Raw genomic sequence first — 17,079 nt, 5'->3', positions numbered from 1 at the left:
CACACATCAAAGGATAGTGTTTGGTAAAAGTGAGACAGCATGATTCTTCAAGCTTATTCTCCATTTCAACTCTGTTAAAATAATATTTTCTCAGAACTGACCTTCTGTGGTCATCTCTTCCCAAGAGACAAGTACAGTAGACTATTTCTGCTCCAGCAGATTTTGAAGGCTACTGAAACAACTGCTGTTGCCAAAAGACACAACATACTGTATTTGAAGGGCTGCACTGCTTGTTTGAAAGGAAACAGCCAAACAAACCTAAGTTTTGAATGGCAGAATTCTCATATCCAAGCTCTAACTGGATGAATAACAAAGGAAATCCTTCCAATATGTTCTTCCTTAGGTTCAGGACTGAGGAAGTCATGGGCAAGCCAAGCAACAAGTCTCACTTGCAACAGATTGAACTAAATTTGCCTTGGAGATGAATATGTAACTGTGAATAACTTCAACTGCAATTATGTATACAAAAGTCTAAAGTATTGCCCAAAGCAAGCAAAATGACTCCATGATCTCACCAATGCTGTCTCATGGGACTGCGGCTGCTTGAAATTAATGACTTCCAAGGCAAGTGTCTTCTTTACTTTGGCCAAGTCAGCTTCTCTTGCTGCTTGTAGTAAGGAATGTCCTTTAAATTCATCTGCAGGAAAACAAATAATACTCCTAAGTGTCAGATACATACAACATAAGTTTAGGAAAACATATCACCAATAGAAGAAATGTATTTCCTCAGTGAGCTATAATGATTACCCTAACATCCAAAAGACACTTGTAAGGGTAAAATAATAGTCCTGGGTTAGAGGTAAAGTGATCCTTGTTTCAATAACAAACAAATTACACTCAAAGAATTAGGCCACTAAAACGTTTGAGTGGGCCTATGATATATTTATACCATCATTCCCACAATGTGAGCTGTGACGAAACATGGTAGAACAGTAAGAGAGGAATATGAATTTGAAATAAAGGCATTTCACAAATGTCTGCACTGACTGCAGGGTTGGGTAAGCCTGCATACATGCATCTCCACTGCATATATGGAGCTAAAACCTAAGTTCAATGTGAGTTAGGTGAGTTCACCAAAATATCTGTAAAAATCTAGGTATGTCGTATATGTGTGCGTGTGTATGTTTCTTCTTCTTCATGATATGGAGAATTCATTTTGTTTTTCTGTCAAAATATTCAAATCAGGCAGGAGTGACCAGGCTTTATATATTAAAAGAATATTTACGATCTCCAGTGAAAGGATTACTTGAACAATCACTGGAAAAAGGAGTCACTTTCTAGAAATACTTCTCACTTCTCTGACCAGCAATTGGGAGTCTAGAACAGATGGTCAAGAATAGGCATACGTACTATTGACAAAAAATAAAAAATGTGTCCCACAATTACCTAATTTTTAAGCAGCATCTGAACGTTCAATCCGTATCTTATTTTTCATATTAAGAGATAGTTGTTATGAAGTGTTTTAAATAAATAAATAAAGTGACCAAGCCAAATCCATTGTTCTTATTTTCCATAATAAGATGAAGAACAGACAAGTGAATTAAACAATTAACTGAGTCTTGTAACAGTATAAGAAGAGCAGAAGAGTCATTCCTTCCCCTCTTCTGGCAGAAAGTGCTGGGCATCAGCAGTTATTGTGTATGTCAGTAACAATGGTGTGAGATACAATCTTGTAGTCCTGGAAGATAAATTTAGGTTCCTAGGTAGGAGTTTGAAAGCCAGAAAAGACAAGGCAGCTTTCTCTGAAATGTAGCCGCTCCACATGAAGGGACAGCTTAAAAGCAAAGCTCTGGGGTCTCACTGTACAGAGCAGATAGTTAGTGGTGTAAAGAAGAAGAGTTAGCATTGAAGAAGATTTTCAGACAAACCAGCTCTGTATAAAAAAGATAGGATCCACCTGAATCAATATGGATTCACTTGTGCTTAAAACCCCAAACAGGGCAGAGGAGCTTTTAAAAGAATGAAAAATCAAAATGGGAGGTGGGGGCTTATTGTCCCACCCCACACAGCTGTCCACAGGCTGAATGGTGTCTGGCCTGGCCATGACCATTAGATCACCAGCTGCAGCACTTCAGATTAGACTTCAGGGAAGAGATTGATCTAGAGAATGCTGAGGGGATGACAACTACAAAGGCTGCATTGTGTCTGTAAACCAGTTTCCTTTTCCTGCTTTACAATGAAACATGGGAAACAAGAGTAGAAACTGGGGACAATCCAGTTTTGGCTGAATATCTCTCAGGGATAAGATGTAAGTAATTCTGGCTGTTCAAATAGGGAAGGAGAAAAAATCTTCCACAAAGTAGAAATAGAGAGCTGAAGAGGCCAAAAGGATAAATGCAAAATGCTCTTTGCCTACTGGGAACCATTTTAGTTCTTTGTACAGTCGGCTCTTCTTATACAGGGATTTTTTATAAATGGATTCAAGTATCCACGGTTTGAAAATGTTCAAATAAAGTATAAATTTCAAATATCAAACCTTGATTTTCCATTTTTTATGAGGGACACCATTTTGCTATGTCATTAAATTTAATGGGACTTGAGCATCCATGGGTTTTTGTTATCCATGGGGAGCTTGGAAGCAAACCCCAGCCTATAACAAGGGTACACAGTTCTTATGGCAGCCTCTTGTCTTGGGTACAGGTTATACATCAGGACGTAACATCCTTGTAACATAGCATCCGTGCATTGCCGAAAAACTGAAAGAATTCTCTACCTCTGCCTTCCTTGAGAAAATGTAAATTAGATATTTGTGCGTAACTCAACATGTTCAAGAAAGGAGCATGAGGAACTCAAGGAAAAATCTATGATAAGAGACAAATTCACTGACAAAATCAAATTGCCATTCTTGGATGTCCTGGTCATCCACAGACCGAACCAACGGTTGGGCCACACAGTATAAAGAAAACCTACACCCACGGACAGATACCTACACAAGAACTCTAACCATCACCCAAGAGAAAAAAAAAGAAGCACAATAAAAACACTGGTAGACTGGGCAAATAGGATCTGTGAGCCCCACTTCCTGGAAGATGAATTGAAGCACCTGGACTGGACGCTACAGGCTAATGGTTATTCCAGCTCAGACATCATAACGGCTATCAGACCCAGAAAAACCCATAGGAGTGAAGTCAAATAACCACCCAAAGGGAAGGTTTTTTACCATACATCAAAGGAGTCAGAGACAGAATAGGGAAACTGGTGAGGAAACACAACTTCCAAATGGTCTACAAACTGACCAGGAAAATCCAGCAAATGCTGTGCTCAGCAAAGGACAGGAGAGATCCTCTCACAGCTGCAGGGGTTTACCACTTACCGTGCAGCTGTGAACAGGTCTACATAGGGACCACCAAACACAGTGTTCAAACACAAATTAAGGAACACGAGAGTCACTGCATACTGGGTCAGCCAGAAAAATCAGCAGTAGCAGAATACTGTATGTTATAAGCCATCCTGAACATAAAATATTGTTTGAAAATACTGAAGTTCTGGACCATGCCAATAACTATCAGGTCAGAATGCACAGGGAAGCCATTGAAATCCACAAACACATGGACAACTTCAACAGGAAAGAAGAAACCCTTAAAGTAAACAAAGTTTGGCTACCAGCCCTGAAAAACACCAAAATCAAGACCCATCAAATGCAAATGAAAACCACCCAGCAGACAATGGATCATTAATTAAATAACTTGAGGCCTTGCCATTCAAGAACAGAACAATAGACAGATCAACATGTAAATCACTTCCTCTCAACCAACAGTATATTTATCCCACTCTCTTCCATGCCAGCATTCTCTGAAGATGCCAGCCACAGCTGCTGGTGAAACGTCAGGAATAAACTTTTCTAGAACATGGCCCCACAGCCCGGAAAAAAACAACACAAAATACTATAAATCACTGACTCAGGACAGAATTCATTTAGAGGTTCGTAAACAATTCATATATAAAACAGCTGGCATCCAAAGTACATAAAATCTTGCTAGGATGGGACAGCATAACCAGAGAATCTGAAAACAGCAAATAGAATTCCAACTTTTTCCCTTAAAGGAACTAACAGGTATTTGAAATTACAAGTCATTTAGCTTAATGTTTTTTCAGTATATTAGCAAAAGGTGTTTTTAAAGATAGTCATAAGGCACAGAGAAGTAAAAGTACTGTTTAAGATTAATCAACATGACTTCTCACGAACCCTTTAGACCTACTTGACACTGTCAACAAGAATGAAGATAAGGGTAATCCAATAAAACATTGTTTGTCTGGACTTTGTCAAATGCTTTTGCTAAAGTCCTTCAAACAAATTATACAGAGGAAGCCTTGTACTCACAGGATGAGAGCAGAATACCTCTTATGGATCAGAAACAAATTGAAGAACAGAAATGATGAAATAAGAATAAAAGGTCAGTTCTCACAACAGAGGAATGAATACAGACCCTAGAGTCTGTGCTGGGTATAATGCTTTTTAACTTGTTCATAAATAATTTGAAATTGTAAGATGACTATGTCTGTTAAATATGCAAAATTTAGAATGGTTAAAACAAAAAGATCACAAAAACCTCTAAAATGTTCAATTATGGTCTGGTAAGCAAATCTAATCATTCACATTTAGTCAAAAGCAAACAAACAAACAAAAACACCTCATCATCCATAAACTATACATGAATCTGATAGGGTCCTGTCCCAGTTCAGAACAGGATTCCCAAGGCTGTGGTTGAGAGCTCTGGGGTTAGCTCCATCCACATGGGGATACTGTAAGGTCTTTCTTTTTTTCTGCCTATCTGGAGCAAGTGGGAAGATCATAACCCAAATTACAAGATGTTCTTCCCTTATCTACTGGGAAAACTGGAATCAAAAAGAAAGCTACCACTATCTAATGCCTGTACATAAATCTTACCATGTAATTTTGAATACTGTGTACAGTTCTTGTCAGGACAGTTTAAAAGGGATTGTGTATGTGTGTGTGTGCGCACGCGCACACATGCATACATGCGCATGTGCCTTCTAGTTGTCTGTCAACCCATTGTGACCCCATGAATTTCATATATTTTTCTTGGACAATGAATACTCAGAGATGGTTTTTTCAGTTCCTTCCTCTGAAATATAGTCTACAGCAAGTTGAAGTACTAGCTAGGGCTGACCCTGCTTAGCTCCCAAGATCAGATGGGATCCGGTGCCTTTAGGGTGTTTAGGCCTTTAAAAGGATTGCTGAAGATTAAAAACCCACTTATATGATAAACAGGGAAATGGTGCTGAAAGGGCAACAAATGATTAAGAAATTATGAGAGGAAAGGCAAGCAAAGATGAATGGTAAAGTAGTATATAAAGTTATGCATAACATAGAGAAAGTGTACAGGAAATATCCCTCCCCCTTCTTTCACAGTACTACAATTCTGCATTATTACATGGAACTGGATGATGGATAATTCAGAAATGACTACATCAGTATTAACTCTGATCCACTAAAGGTCTTCATAAAACATATTTTCCAATTCTGTATATATTATTATTTTAAATACTTTTTTCCATTTCAGTTAGTCAAGTGGATAGAGAAGAAGCTACTTTGGGTACTGAAAACCTTTCCCTCCCTCCTGGACTACTTGAAATCTTATGCAGTAAATCCTCTAGCTTCAGATATTCCATGGAGAATGGCCACAGTGTACAGTATCATTGCAACTATCCTTGCTTTAAAAACAAACAAAATAAAAGTAGTAATTCTCAAGAAGCTAAATTTTCTTGGCAACCGCACATTCTGCACCCTTTCCAGAAATTACAGCATGCACAAAAACCTGTCTAGATCTGAATGACATTTTCCATGCTAGTGATACCTACAAGTGAGTCTCTCTTTCAGCTCAGGTGTTGGAGCCATGTCTACAGCACTTTTGCCATGACAGTTGACTAATGTTGGATCTGCACCATGGCTGAGTAACAAAGAACAAACTTCCACACGATTCTTGGAAGCAGCTTCATGTAATGGAGTAAATTGCCAAAGATCCATTGCATTTACACAGGCTCCATGCTAAGTAAGGAAAGAATATAAGATGAGTAAAAAATTTGATACATATTACTGTGGTTGATGTTTTGTGTTAAAGACAGCAAGTTGTTTCATGAAAATGGCACCTTAGATATATTATAATAATATATGTTCATGTCATTTAATTAGTACTTCATAAGAAGAATATTAACATTTGCTACAAATGTGCACTGGAAGCTGAAATTTGTCTCAGAAAATGAGGTTAACATATTGTGGGTATTTTATTTTTTAAAATACAGTTTCAGCACAACCTACATAACAGGAAAGGTAAAAGAGGACCAATTCAAATCCAGGATCATCCATGAGCAAAATGTTTGCCCTGGGCAAATATCTGTAACAAGAGAGATTATACAACCAAACCTTAGAGTACGAGCCAACTTTGTTATCATTTTGCCTTTCTATTTAGTAAAATGGCACAACAGAAAGGGTTACAGACTTCAGTAAATTGGGCCAAAGTGATTTAGTAGAACAGGTTCTTACAGAATGCTCTAAACATTTTTCAGAGATTAACATTTCAATTCATGCTATGTTACTATAAACAAAGACTTCAAGTTAATCATGAGCAGAATGTGCAGCTCTAAGTAAAACGGACCTTTCTGAAGGGGAATGGAGTTCCCTGAACTACTGTTATTTATTTATCTCTCTAATCAGAAAAAGACACACATGAAGTGTTGGTCTTGAATACATGCTAAACAGAATAAAGACTATTTATTAAAATATTTCTATCCCATCTTTCATCCCACAGTATTTAGTCTGCTAACAAAACTCAACTAAACACATTAGACTAAACTGATTTGTTTGTCCTAACTAGGGAATCAGAGAAAATATACTGAACTCATGTAAGTTCTGTAGATTCAATGGATCTACTCTAGTTGGCATTAACAACAGGATTTATGCCATTATATGTTGTGGTTACCTGCACAACACACAAGCAGTAAACTGCGGGCTTCTCCAACTGTGGGCATGCCATACGCGAATTGGAGTATCTGTGAATGGTTCTGTCTCATTCTCTCCACCACTGGGAAGAACAGAATTTGAAGTCCTACATTTTTTGTCATCTGTGTGTGTGTGTTGGGGGGGGGGGTCCAGAATGGAACCCCCACGGATACAAAGGATCGACTATATTGTGTTAATTATTGCATATACATATTACACAGTGTTACATCCAGGAGTGAAATAAAATAAAATAAAATAAATAAATAATAACCTTCCGTTAACATACCTTTAACAGGAGTTCTGTTACTTCATAATGCCCATAGGAGCATGCATTGTGGAGAGGTACAAGCCCACTACAATAAATAACAATATTAAATTATATTACCTCAAACATCAAGAATGTAGGACCATACTCATCATAAAGGAGTCATTTAAACTTTTAGGTTTTATACAATATATGTATAAAAATTTAAGATAATCATTTCTAGTTGGTTCAGGTTTATAAAAATCTACATATGTAAAAATAAACACAGATAATCTATTTAAGTAGATTCAGATTTGATTAAAGGGTCAGGGAAGGGTACCAAACTAATTCTTCAAGCACTACCACTTCAAAGTCTCCAGAATAGCATCTCAGATGGTCTAATCCTTATAGACCTTGAAAGAAGCAGAAAAAGTAGGTCCTATCTATCTATCTCTCTATAGAAAATGGTGCAAGCTTGTTTTCTGCTGCTCAAGAAAATGTGACATGTATCAATAGATTCAATTTACCTGTACAAGACACTTTACATAAACATTAGGAAGACCTTTCTGTGGTAAGAGCTGCTAGACAGGGGAATACATTCCCTGAGGGTGGTGGACTCTTCCTCTTTATAGAAAAACAAAGACTGGATGGCCTTCTCTCAGCAGTGGCTTAGTTGGGAATTTCTCCATGCTAGGAGGCTGGAATAGATATGGCCCTTGTTGTCCCTTCCAACTCTGTGATTCTATGAGTCTATCTCAGAGAGAGTATCTCTGTGATTCTCTTCCATATCTGGCTTTGCAATTCTCTTGAATTTCAGAAATGTGTTTGCAGGTACAGACCTGTCATAAAGCAGAGAGAGGCCGCTAAAGCAGCTGCTGGCTATCTGGATGGCAGGGAGCACAGTGACCAGGCTGCAGCACGGTATTGGAAGACAGGCCGATATGTCACAAAGTCTGTCCAGTGTCCTCAGAGTATTCAGGTGCTGTAGAGGACATACTTTTGCCTCAGGTAGCAAAGTGTTTTCCCCTGGCTACACCAGGTAAATTTGGACCAAAAATTACACAAGAGCTTTACTGGCATACAGATGGAGTTGCAGGGGCCTCTGGACTGTGTTTACTATTGTAACGCCATGAATTTCATAGAGCTTTCTTGGGCAAGGAATAGTAAGAGGTGGTTTTGCTAGTTCCTTCCTTTTGAAATATATAGCCTATGACACCTGTTAGGGAGCCCAAAGTGGTAGTCAGTTTGTGGCCTTAAAACATGTTCCAGAATCTTTTGTATTATACTGAGATCCTGCAGCAGATGCTGTGAGACTCATTTGCAGATGAGGCAAAGGAACAAGCATTTCTGAAATACAGAATGTTTGGAAACCATTGCTCTAACCCAGAGAGATATGGAATTCTTTTAAAAGCTGCAGCAGCTCCACTACAGTAAACTGTAATTAAGTGGGCTGTTGTTTATCACATTAAAATCAAGAAAAAAATATAGTTTTTTAAAAAAATAACAACAGCACAGAGGTTGTTCATACCTACTGTACTAAAACCAAGAACTTCATTAAAGAATATCACATACCCCTTATCCTTTGCATGGACATCTGCACCATGCTGAAGCAACAACTGAACTATCCGAACTCTGTTATATCCTGCAGCCAAATGTAATGGAGTAGACTGAAACAAAAGAACAAAAGAACAGAAATTAACACTCTTTTCAAGGTTGAACTAAATTTTTATATTAATGAATATTATAAATGCAAAGACAAATACTAGTTTAAGAGCAAGTACAAAACTTCTCCTATTTTTAAATGCATTTACTTTAAAGAAAGTGTGCAGAATGCGTGACCCATATGCTGTCTGTAGGCCCACCAGGGAAATTTAAAAAAACAAAAATAAAAAATCATTCTCAAATAGTGCACGCGTGCACGCGCACACACACACACTTTTTCTTTTTGCTCCCAAATGCTCCCCAACATCCCTAGAAAGAACAGGGGGATATCTTCACCAGAGTGTTTTAGGTTCAAGAAAGACAGGAAGTGATCTAGAAATTGACTTTGAAGAAAAAACCTTTTTGAAAATTGCATGCAAATAGCAACCAATACATATAAAAAATACATTCTATAAAAAAAGAATAAGCAGAATTGTCAATATAGTTCTAAACAATTTTTAACATTACAACACTGTTGCATATTTATACAGAAAAGCATCCCTTTACAAAAATTAATAAATATTGTTGATTAATTATTTATCTATGACTCTCTCTCTAAAAGCAACAAGAAATTGAACGTAAAATCTTTTCTATGAATTTTCACGTAACACTGAGTCCTGCTAGATGAGACTAAAGACCAGTCTTGTTCTGCATTCTGTTCCCATAGTGGTCATTCAAATACCTATAGAGAACACCTCTTAGAAACACTTAATTTTTCTTGGATTCTGTTACTCATACATACGAGTCATGCACCAGCACAAAAGGAACGACTGGAAGATTCCAGAACTAAGGAGTTTTTGGCAGGGACCCCATCCATAGGTCCAAAACAGGTATGAGTAGAAATGCCTCACCATATCTCCCTCTGTTACTTTCAATTTCCCCAGTAAATGGAACAATCTCTCTTTTCAGTCTTTTGTGTCCCAAGTGCTGAGCTGTATCTTCATCTCAGTTATACATCCTAAATCAGCCTCATCATCTGTAACTAAATCATGAATAAGAGTAATATTAACTTAGAATAATAAGAAACCACAAGGGCCTTCTATTCCAAAAACCTGCTGTGCAGGAATATAGAATCAAAGAACTCCTGACAGTTGGCCATCTAATCTCTGTTTAAAAATCTCCAAAGACTATCATTATCTACATTAAGGATAAAATAGCAACAAGGAAAATTTTTGAAGACGAAGAAGGTCATTATATCAGTATTGAAATTATTCTAGACAATGTTAAATACCTGATAGTAGGTATTTATGCACCCAACGAAAGGCAACACAAATTCTACAAAAATCTAAATGAACTGATTAGACAAGAGGAATATGAAAATATAATTGCACTAGGAGATTGGAACGCTGTTATAAATCCTCAACAGGATAGAACCTCAGGAAAGAAAATAAAGAAAAATCAAGAAAAGCTACCCTCTACTTTCTTTGCATTTCAAGAGGAGATGAAACTCAGTGACATTTGGAGAAGTATATATCCAAGTAATCCTGGTCATACATACTTTTCAGATACTCACAAATCCACTTCGAGAATCGATATGTTTTTGATTTCAAAGGTGCTCTTCCCAACTGTGAAAAATATTGATATTCTTCCAAAACTTGTATCAGACCACAATCTGATTGTAATGATTATTGCAGAAAATGAGAAACAATTTAATTGGAGAATGAACGACTATCTACTTAATAACAAAGACTTGGTCAAAAAAGCAAAAAAGACTCTGAAAAACTACTTTGAAGAAAATGCAAATAGAGAAGTTCCCATGAGAACAGTCTGAGACGCAAGCAAGGCCAGTATGAGGGGTTTTTTGATACAGAAAGGAGCGAAATGAAAAAAAGATGGAATCAAGAATTGAAAAATGCAGAAGAACAAATCCAAAAGATAGAGAATAGACGGAACAAAGACCCCACAAATGACAAACTGGATAAACAACTCAAATTTTGGAAAAAACAACTTGACAAAGAAATTACAAGACAAATAGCCAAAAAATAAATAAATAGTAAAAAATCGAAAAACAACGACACTTTGAAACTGCAAACAAATCCGGGAAGTGGTTATCAAACAAATTGAGACAGCAGAGAGAAAAAAACGGGATTTCAGAGATTAAATTGGAAGGCGAGACAATCCATTCTCAAAAAGAAATAACGGAAGCCTTCCTTAAATTTTATTCAGATTTATATAAAAAAGATGACATTCTCTTACAACGTATATTAAAATACTTAGAGAGCCAAGAGATAAAAGAAATATCCCAGAATCAACAAATTGTTTTGAACGCCGCCTTCTCATTGGAAGAAACTGAAGAAGCGATACACAGAATGAAGTCAAATAAAACACCAGGCCCTGACGGCTTCCCAGCTAGCTATTATAAAATATTCAAAGACGAATTAAAAATACCTCTACTAAATATTTTAAATGAAATTAGTTTTAATGATCTACCTGAAACATGGAAAAATGCTAACATTACGCTTATCCCTAAAGAATCCAAAGATAAATCTGAGATGTCGAACTACAGACCCATTTCTCTGCTAAATGAAGATTACAAAATTTTGTCATCAATATTGGCCAGTAGATTTAAAAAGGTTCTATCAAACTATATTAACCATGATCAAACGGGCTTTTTGCCATCTCGACATATGAAAGACAACATAAGGACAAGAATTAACATCTTAGAATATTATGAAGAAAACAAAGGAGAACAACTAGCCTTGATCTTTGCAGATGCAGAGAAGGCTTTTGATAATGTAAATTGGAATTTTATCTTTGAAGTCCTTAAGAAAATGAATGTGGGGGCAAACTTCTTAAACTGGATCCAAAAAATATACATGAATCAAAGAGCCCAACTAATTATTAATGGAAGAAAATCGCAAACTTTTGAAATATCAAAAGGCACACGTCAAAGATGCCCCTTATCCCCACTTCTCTTCATAACAGTGATGGAAATTTTGGCCAATACAATTAGAAGCAACAGAGAAATTAAAGGAATAAAAATAAAGGGAACAGAATATAAACTTAAGGCATTTGCTGACGACCTGATGGTAATTTTGAATGACCCAATTGAGCAAATCAGTATCTTGTTCAAAACAATGGAAGAATTCGGAGCAGTCACAGGATTTAAGATAAACAGAAACAAGACTCTAATTGTAACTAAGAATACATCAAATCAAGAGGATCAATTAATTGAAAAGAAAACTAAATGTGAAATTAAGAAGAAAGCCAAATATCTAGGCATTTGGATTACAAACAAAAATGCAGAGCTGTGTGAAAATAACTATAAAAAGCTATGGTCTGAAATGAGAAAAGGCTTGAAAAAATGGTCAAAATTAGATTTGTCAATCTCGGGTAAAATTGAAACGCTAAAAATGATGCTTTTGCCAAAAATTAACTTTTTGTTTCAATCAATCCCAATTCTGATTAACTCAAACACATTCAAACAATGGAATAATGATATAAAGAGCTTTTTATGGAATGGGAAAAAATCTAGAATAAGATGGAAAACGATGACTCGTCAAAGAGAAGATGGAGGAGGGGGAGTACCAAATTTGGAACTTTATTACCAAGCAAATATTTTAAACTGGATTTCTGATTGGGTTAAATTAGAGAAACAAGAGATGTTAAAAATAGAAGGTTTTAATAATAGATTTGGATGGCATGCCTACCTCTGCTATGGGAAAGCTAAAATACATAAAGAATTCACACAACATGAGATTAGGAAATCACTTCTTAAAACTTGGGATAGAATACAAAAGAAAATCTATAGGAAAATTCCTGTATGGGTTTCAACACAAGAAGCATTTTTTGGAAGGATGGGAAAAATCAGATAACTGGATGAACTATGGTGATATATTATCAAAAACATCGGAGGGTGTCTACCGACTGAAAACTTTGGAAGAACTTGAAGAAACTGGTAGGAAAATAAATTGGTTTTTATACGCTCAACTGAAAGAGTGATTTAAGATGGATCAGAACTTATATGGAGTAAATACAGAATTGGAAGAAATTGATAAGATACTATTAGATGAAGACCAAAAGAAAACATCTAAGCTATACAAATTCCTGTCAAAGATAGACCAAGAGCAAGACATAATTTCAGATGCCATGATTAAATGGGCTTCAGATTGTGGGAACACCATAGATTTGGAAAGCTGGAGCTTTGCCAGAGAAAAGACAAAAAAATTTACTCTATCCCAAAACTTGAAAGAGAACTTTTGGAAAATGAAGAACCGATGGTACCTCACCCCAAACAGATTGGCAATGATTGACAAAAAGAAATCGAATTCTTGTTGGAAATGCCAGAAAGCAAGAGGTACCTGGTTTCACGTATGGTGGTGTTGTCCCAAACTTAAAAGATATTGGAAACAAATTCACATAACTATTGAAGATATGTTAAAGATAAAATTTGAATTCAGACCCAAAATCTACCTCCTGAATATGATAAATAAAACCACACTAGAAATTCAGAAAAAATTTGGACAAATACTTCTTTATATGATTTCAACGGCTAGAATACTTTTAGCTCAATTTTGGAAAGACAATACTATACCGAACATGGATTTGTGGCTCCAGAAATTACTAGAAACAATGGAGATGGATAAGCTTTCAGCGTATATAAAACAGAAAAACGTTGATAAAGTAGAAGAAGACTGGGAACCCGTAATACAACTTTATTGTAAGGGATAGAGATGATTTAATAACAGTTGCTTGCTAAGATATAATATTAGTATATCCACAGAAAGTGGAATCTGGTATATATTAATACATTTAAGAGTAATGATCCAGAGGTACAGATACAAAAACTGGAATAAATATTTTCCAAACCAACTATTAAAATAAAATTTAGCATGAAAAAGAAATGAAAGAAAAAGGAAGCAATAATAGAGAATATCATGTGAAGAGTTTATATATGATATATATGTAACTCTGTAGAATCATGTATATAGCTGTTATTTTATGCGTGTTAAACTGAAATAATTATAAAAATTAAAAAAAAATCTCCAAAGACTCCACCACTCCCCAAGACAGCATGATCCACTGTTGAACATTTTTTTACTGTCAGGACGTTCTTCCTAGTGTTTAGGTGGCATCTCTTTTCTTCAAATTTGAATCCATTGCACCATGCCCTAGCCTCTGGAGCAGCAGAAAATAAACTTGCTCTATCCTTAATATGACATCCCTTCAAATACTTAAACATGGCTATCACGTCACCCCTTAACCTTTTCTTCTCCAAGCTAAACATACCTATCTCCCTAAGCCACTCGAAACAGGGCATGATTTCCAGACCTTTTACCCTTTTGGTCGCCCTCCTCTGGACATATTGAATCATGTTTCTTGAATTGTGGTGACCAGAACTGGACACAATAATCCAGATGAGTTCTGAGCAAAGCAGAATACAGTGGTCCTATTACTTGCTTCAGTCTAGACAATATACTTCTATTGAGGCAGCCTAGAAACACGCTGGCTTTCTTTGTTCCCACATCACATTGCTGATTCACGTTCACAAGTACTGCTGTCATGCCAGGTGTCTCCCATCCTATATCGATGTACTTCATTTTTACTATCCAAATGTAGTATCCTACACTTCTCCCTCATTTTGAATTCTGTAATACCTCTAGGGTATTACTAACCCCTCTTAATTTAGTGCCATTTGCAAATTTGATAAGCCTGCCCTGTATTCCATCATCCAAGTCATTGATAAAGGTGTTGAATAGCACTGTGCCCAGAACCCTATGGGACCCAACTGGTCACTTCTCTCCAGGATGAAAAAGAGCCATTGATGAGCACTCTTTGGGTTCATGTCAATCAATTACACATCCACCTAACAGTAGCGTTGTCTAGCCCACATTTTATTAGCCTTTTTGCAAAGGTATCACGGAGGACCTTATAAAGGTTTTACTGAAATCAAGATATGTTAAATCCGCAGCATTCAGCTACCAAGCTTGAGGCTTGATCAAAAAGAGATCAGAAACCCATGCTGACAATTAGTAACCACAGTATTCTTTTCTAAGTGCTTACAGACTATCTGTTTAATGACCTATTCTAGAATTCTAGAATCTTTCCTGGTACACGTCAGGCTGACTGGGCAGTAATTATTTGGGTCCCCCCCCCCCCCGTTTTTAAAGATGGAGACAACATTTTACCCCCTCCAGTCTGCTAGGACTTCTCCTGTTCTCCAGGAATTCTCAAAGATTATTGACAGTGATTCTGAGATTATTTTCTGCCAGTTCCTTCAATACCCTTAGATGTAGTCATTTGGCCCTGGAGACTTCATTTAGATTAATCAGGTATTACTGTACTATCTCTTTGCTTATTTTGTGTTGCATTTCCCCTATTGTGTCCTCTGCTCCATTTTCCTCAGGTCAAGCACCCTTTTCCTTTTGTGGGAAGACTGAGGCAAAGAAGGTGTTGGGTAGAAGGTGTTTTCATCATCATCATCAAACCTTTATTACAGTCAACAGACCTCCAGGCAAAAAAAATAAAAATAAAAAAATAAAAAACAGATCAAAACAGTTACAATCAGTTTGACATAGCAATGACATATTGAGCATAAATATGCAAAGTCTGTACAATTAAAAGTAATACATTCAGTTAGGAGCATATCTGGCCCTTGTTGTGCAAAACAGATACTGTACACTATATAATGAACTAGGTCAAAAGGGGATGTTTACTGTTGATTACTAATACCAGTTATTTATTCTTGCTGTAGTAATTATAGCCCTGCGTGTCTTGATTGCTGCAAAACAAAATTTTGCCACCTCTTCTGTAACCTTTTTATCAGTGTCCTTCAATAGATATCTTGTACACCAGCCCTGAGATCTTCCTTGAAATTTATCTAATAAGGGTTTAATTAATCTCAGTCTGTCATCCCTAATACACACGAGAAGGATATGTGATATAGATTCTACAGACCCTTCTCCACAAGGGCACAGACGATCTTTATATTCAACATGTTGAAAACGGCCTTCCAGTACTGCAGATGGAAATACATTTAATCTCGCTTTAGAAAATGCCAAGCGATATTTGGGGATTGTAAGATTTTTCAAGTAGTTTGCGCCACCCTTTATATTAAATTCTAGGCCTAACTTAATGGGAGAGCAAGTTGTGTTGGCGAGTGATGATGAGTGTTGGGTGTTGATATCTCTAATCCTTTGTATGAGGATTTTCCTTGCCATTGTCCACTTTAACATGCATAGAAAACTATCTGAAAGGCCCAATCTCTGAAGCTTTTCTTGGATCGCTCTGAGTGTTTGGGATTTGTATGAGTCCTTCCATATCAGATTCATGAAGCCTCTTTCTGGGCCTGCAAACATAAGCTTTAGCCAGTATCTTAGAGCCCATTCCCATGCAATACATTCCATTGATATACACCCAGATTCCAATCTCAAGGTAGCTGATGACACACATTTTGGGACTCCAAACAAATTTCTAAGAAAGGTTGATAGAACCTGTTCAACCAATGAAGAGAAGCCCAATATCCATATCGGAATGCCAAACAGTAACTGAGGGATAACCTTAGCCTGCTGTATCCTACATGCAGCTGGTATAAATTGGCCTCCCTTGGTGTAAAAAAACCGGGATATTGCTTTACTGCTGTTACTTGCAGACTGGACAGCTGCTATGCGATGAGATACCCATGAGCCATCTGCTTGAAAGATTATACCTAGGTACTTAAAACATCTAACCTGATTGATTTTATGACCCGCTATTTCCCAATCATTTACAGTACGAGTCTTAGAGAACATCATAATTTTAGATTTATCATAATTAATGGTTAGTTGGTTTTCATCACAGTACTGTATAAATACTCTTAACAGGCGCTTTAGTCCGATTTTAGTAAAAGAAAGGAGAGCAGCAGCATCCGCATATAAAAGTAGCGGGATGCTAGTTGAAGCTATTTTGGGGGCATGATACATATCTGATGCCAAGTAACTAGCTAGGTCATTCAAATATAAATTAAATAGGGTGGGTGCCAGAATGCATCCTTGTCGAACCCCTCTGTTGGTATAGATGTCCCTAGTTAAATTCCCTTGTAGCCCTGTTCTTGCCTTGTGTTTTTATATAGGTTGTGTTGTTATATAGGTTCATGATTAACCAAAGTAGTCTTTTATCGATTGTAGTATTAAGCAGTTTAGCCCATAGCTTGGCTCTGGGTATAGAAACAAACGTTGGGTACTTACCATGACAC

General features: G+C 36.7%; 1 protein-coding gene across 3 annotated transcripts in view; it reads right to left on the bottom strand.

The window, feature by feature from the left end:
- TNKS (tankyrase) overlaps positions 1-17,079 on the bottom strand; it is a 119,954-nt gene that overhangs the window by 41,807 nt on the left and 61,068 nt on the right. For all 3 annotated transcript variants that reach the window (XM_042451944.1, XM_042451941.1, XM_042451942.1), the window contains 4 exons: positions 8,778-8,872; positions 7,248-7,314; positions 5,824-6,010; positions 516-637 (listed from right to left, as the gene is read on the bottom strand). In XM_042451944.1, coding sequence (XP_042307878.1) covers positions 516-637; positions 5,824-6,010; positions 7,248-7,314; positions 8,778-8,872 — 471 coding nt within the window. The remainder of the gene's footprint in view (positions 1-515; positions 638-5,823; positions 6,011-7,247; positions 7,315-8,777; positions 8,873-17,079) is intronic.

The sequence above is a fragment of the Sceloporus undulatus genome, chromosome 2 (genome assembly GCF_019175285.1).
Source record: "Sceloporus undulatus isolate JIND9_A2432 ecotype Alabama chromosome 2, SceUnd_v1.1, whole genome shotgun sequence".
NCBI classification, from domain to species: Eukaryota; Metazoa; Chordata; class Lepidosauria; order Squamata; family Phrynosomatidae; genus Sceloporus; species Sceloporus undulatus.
Note: the sequence above shows the minus strand (reverse complement) of the source record. Positions and strands in the feature narration are given on the sequence as shown.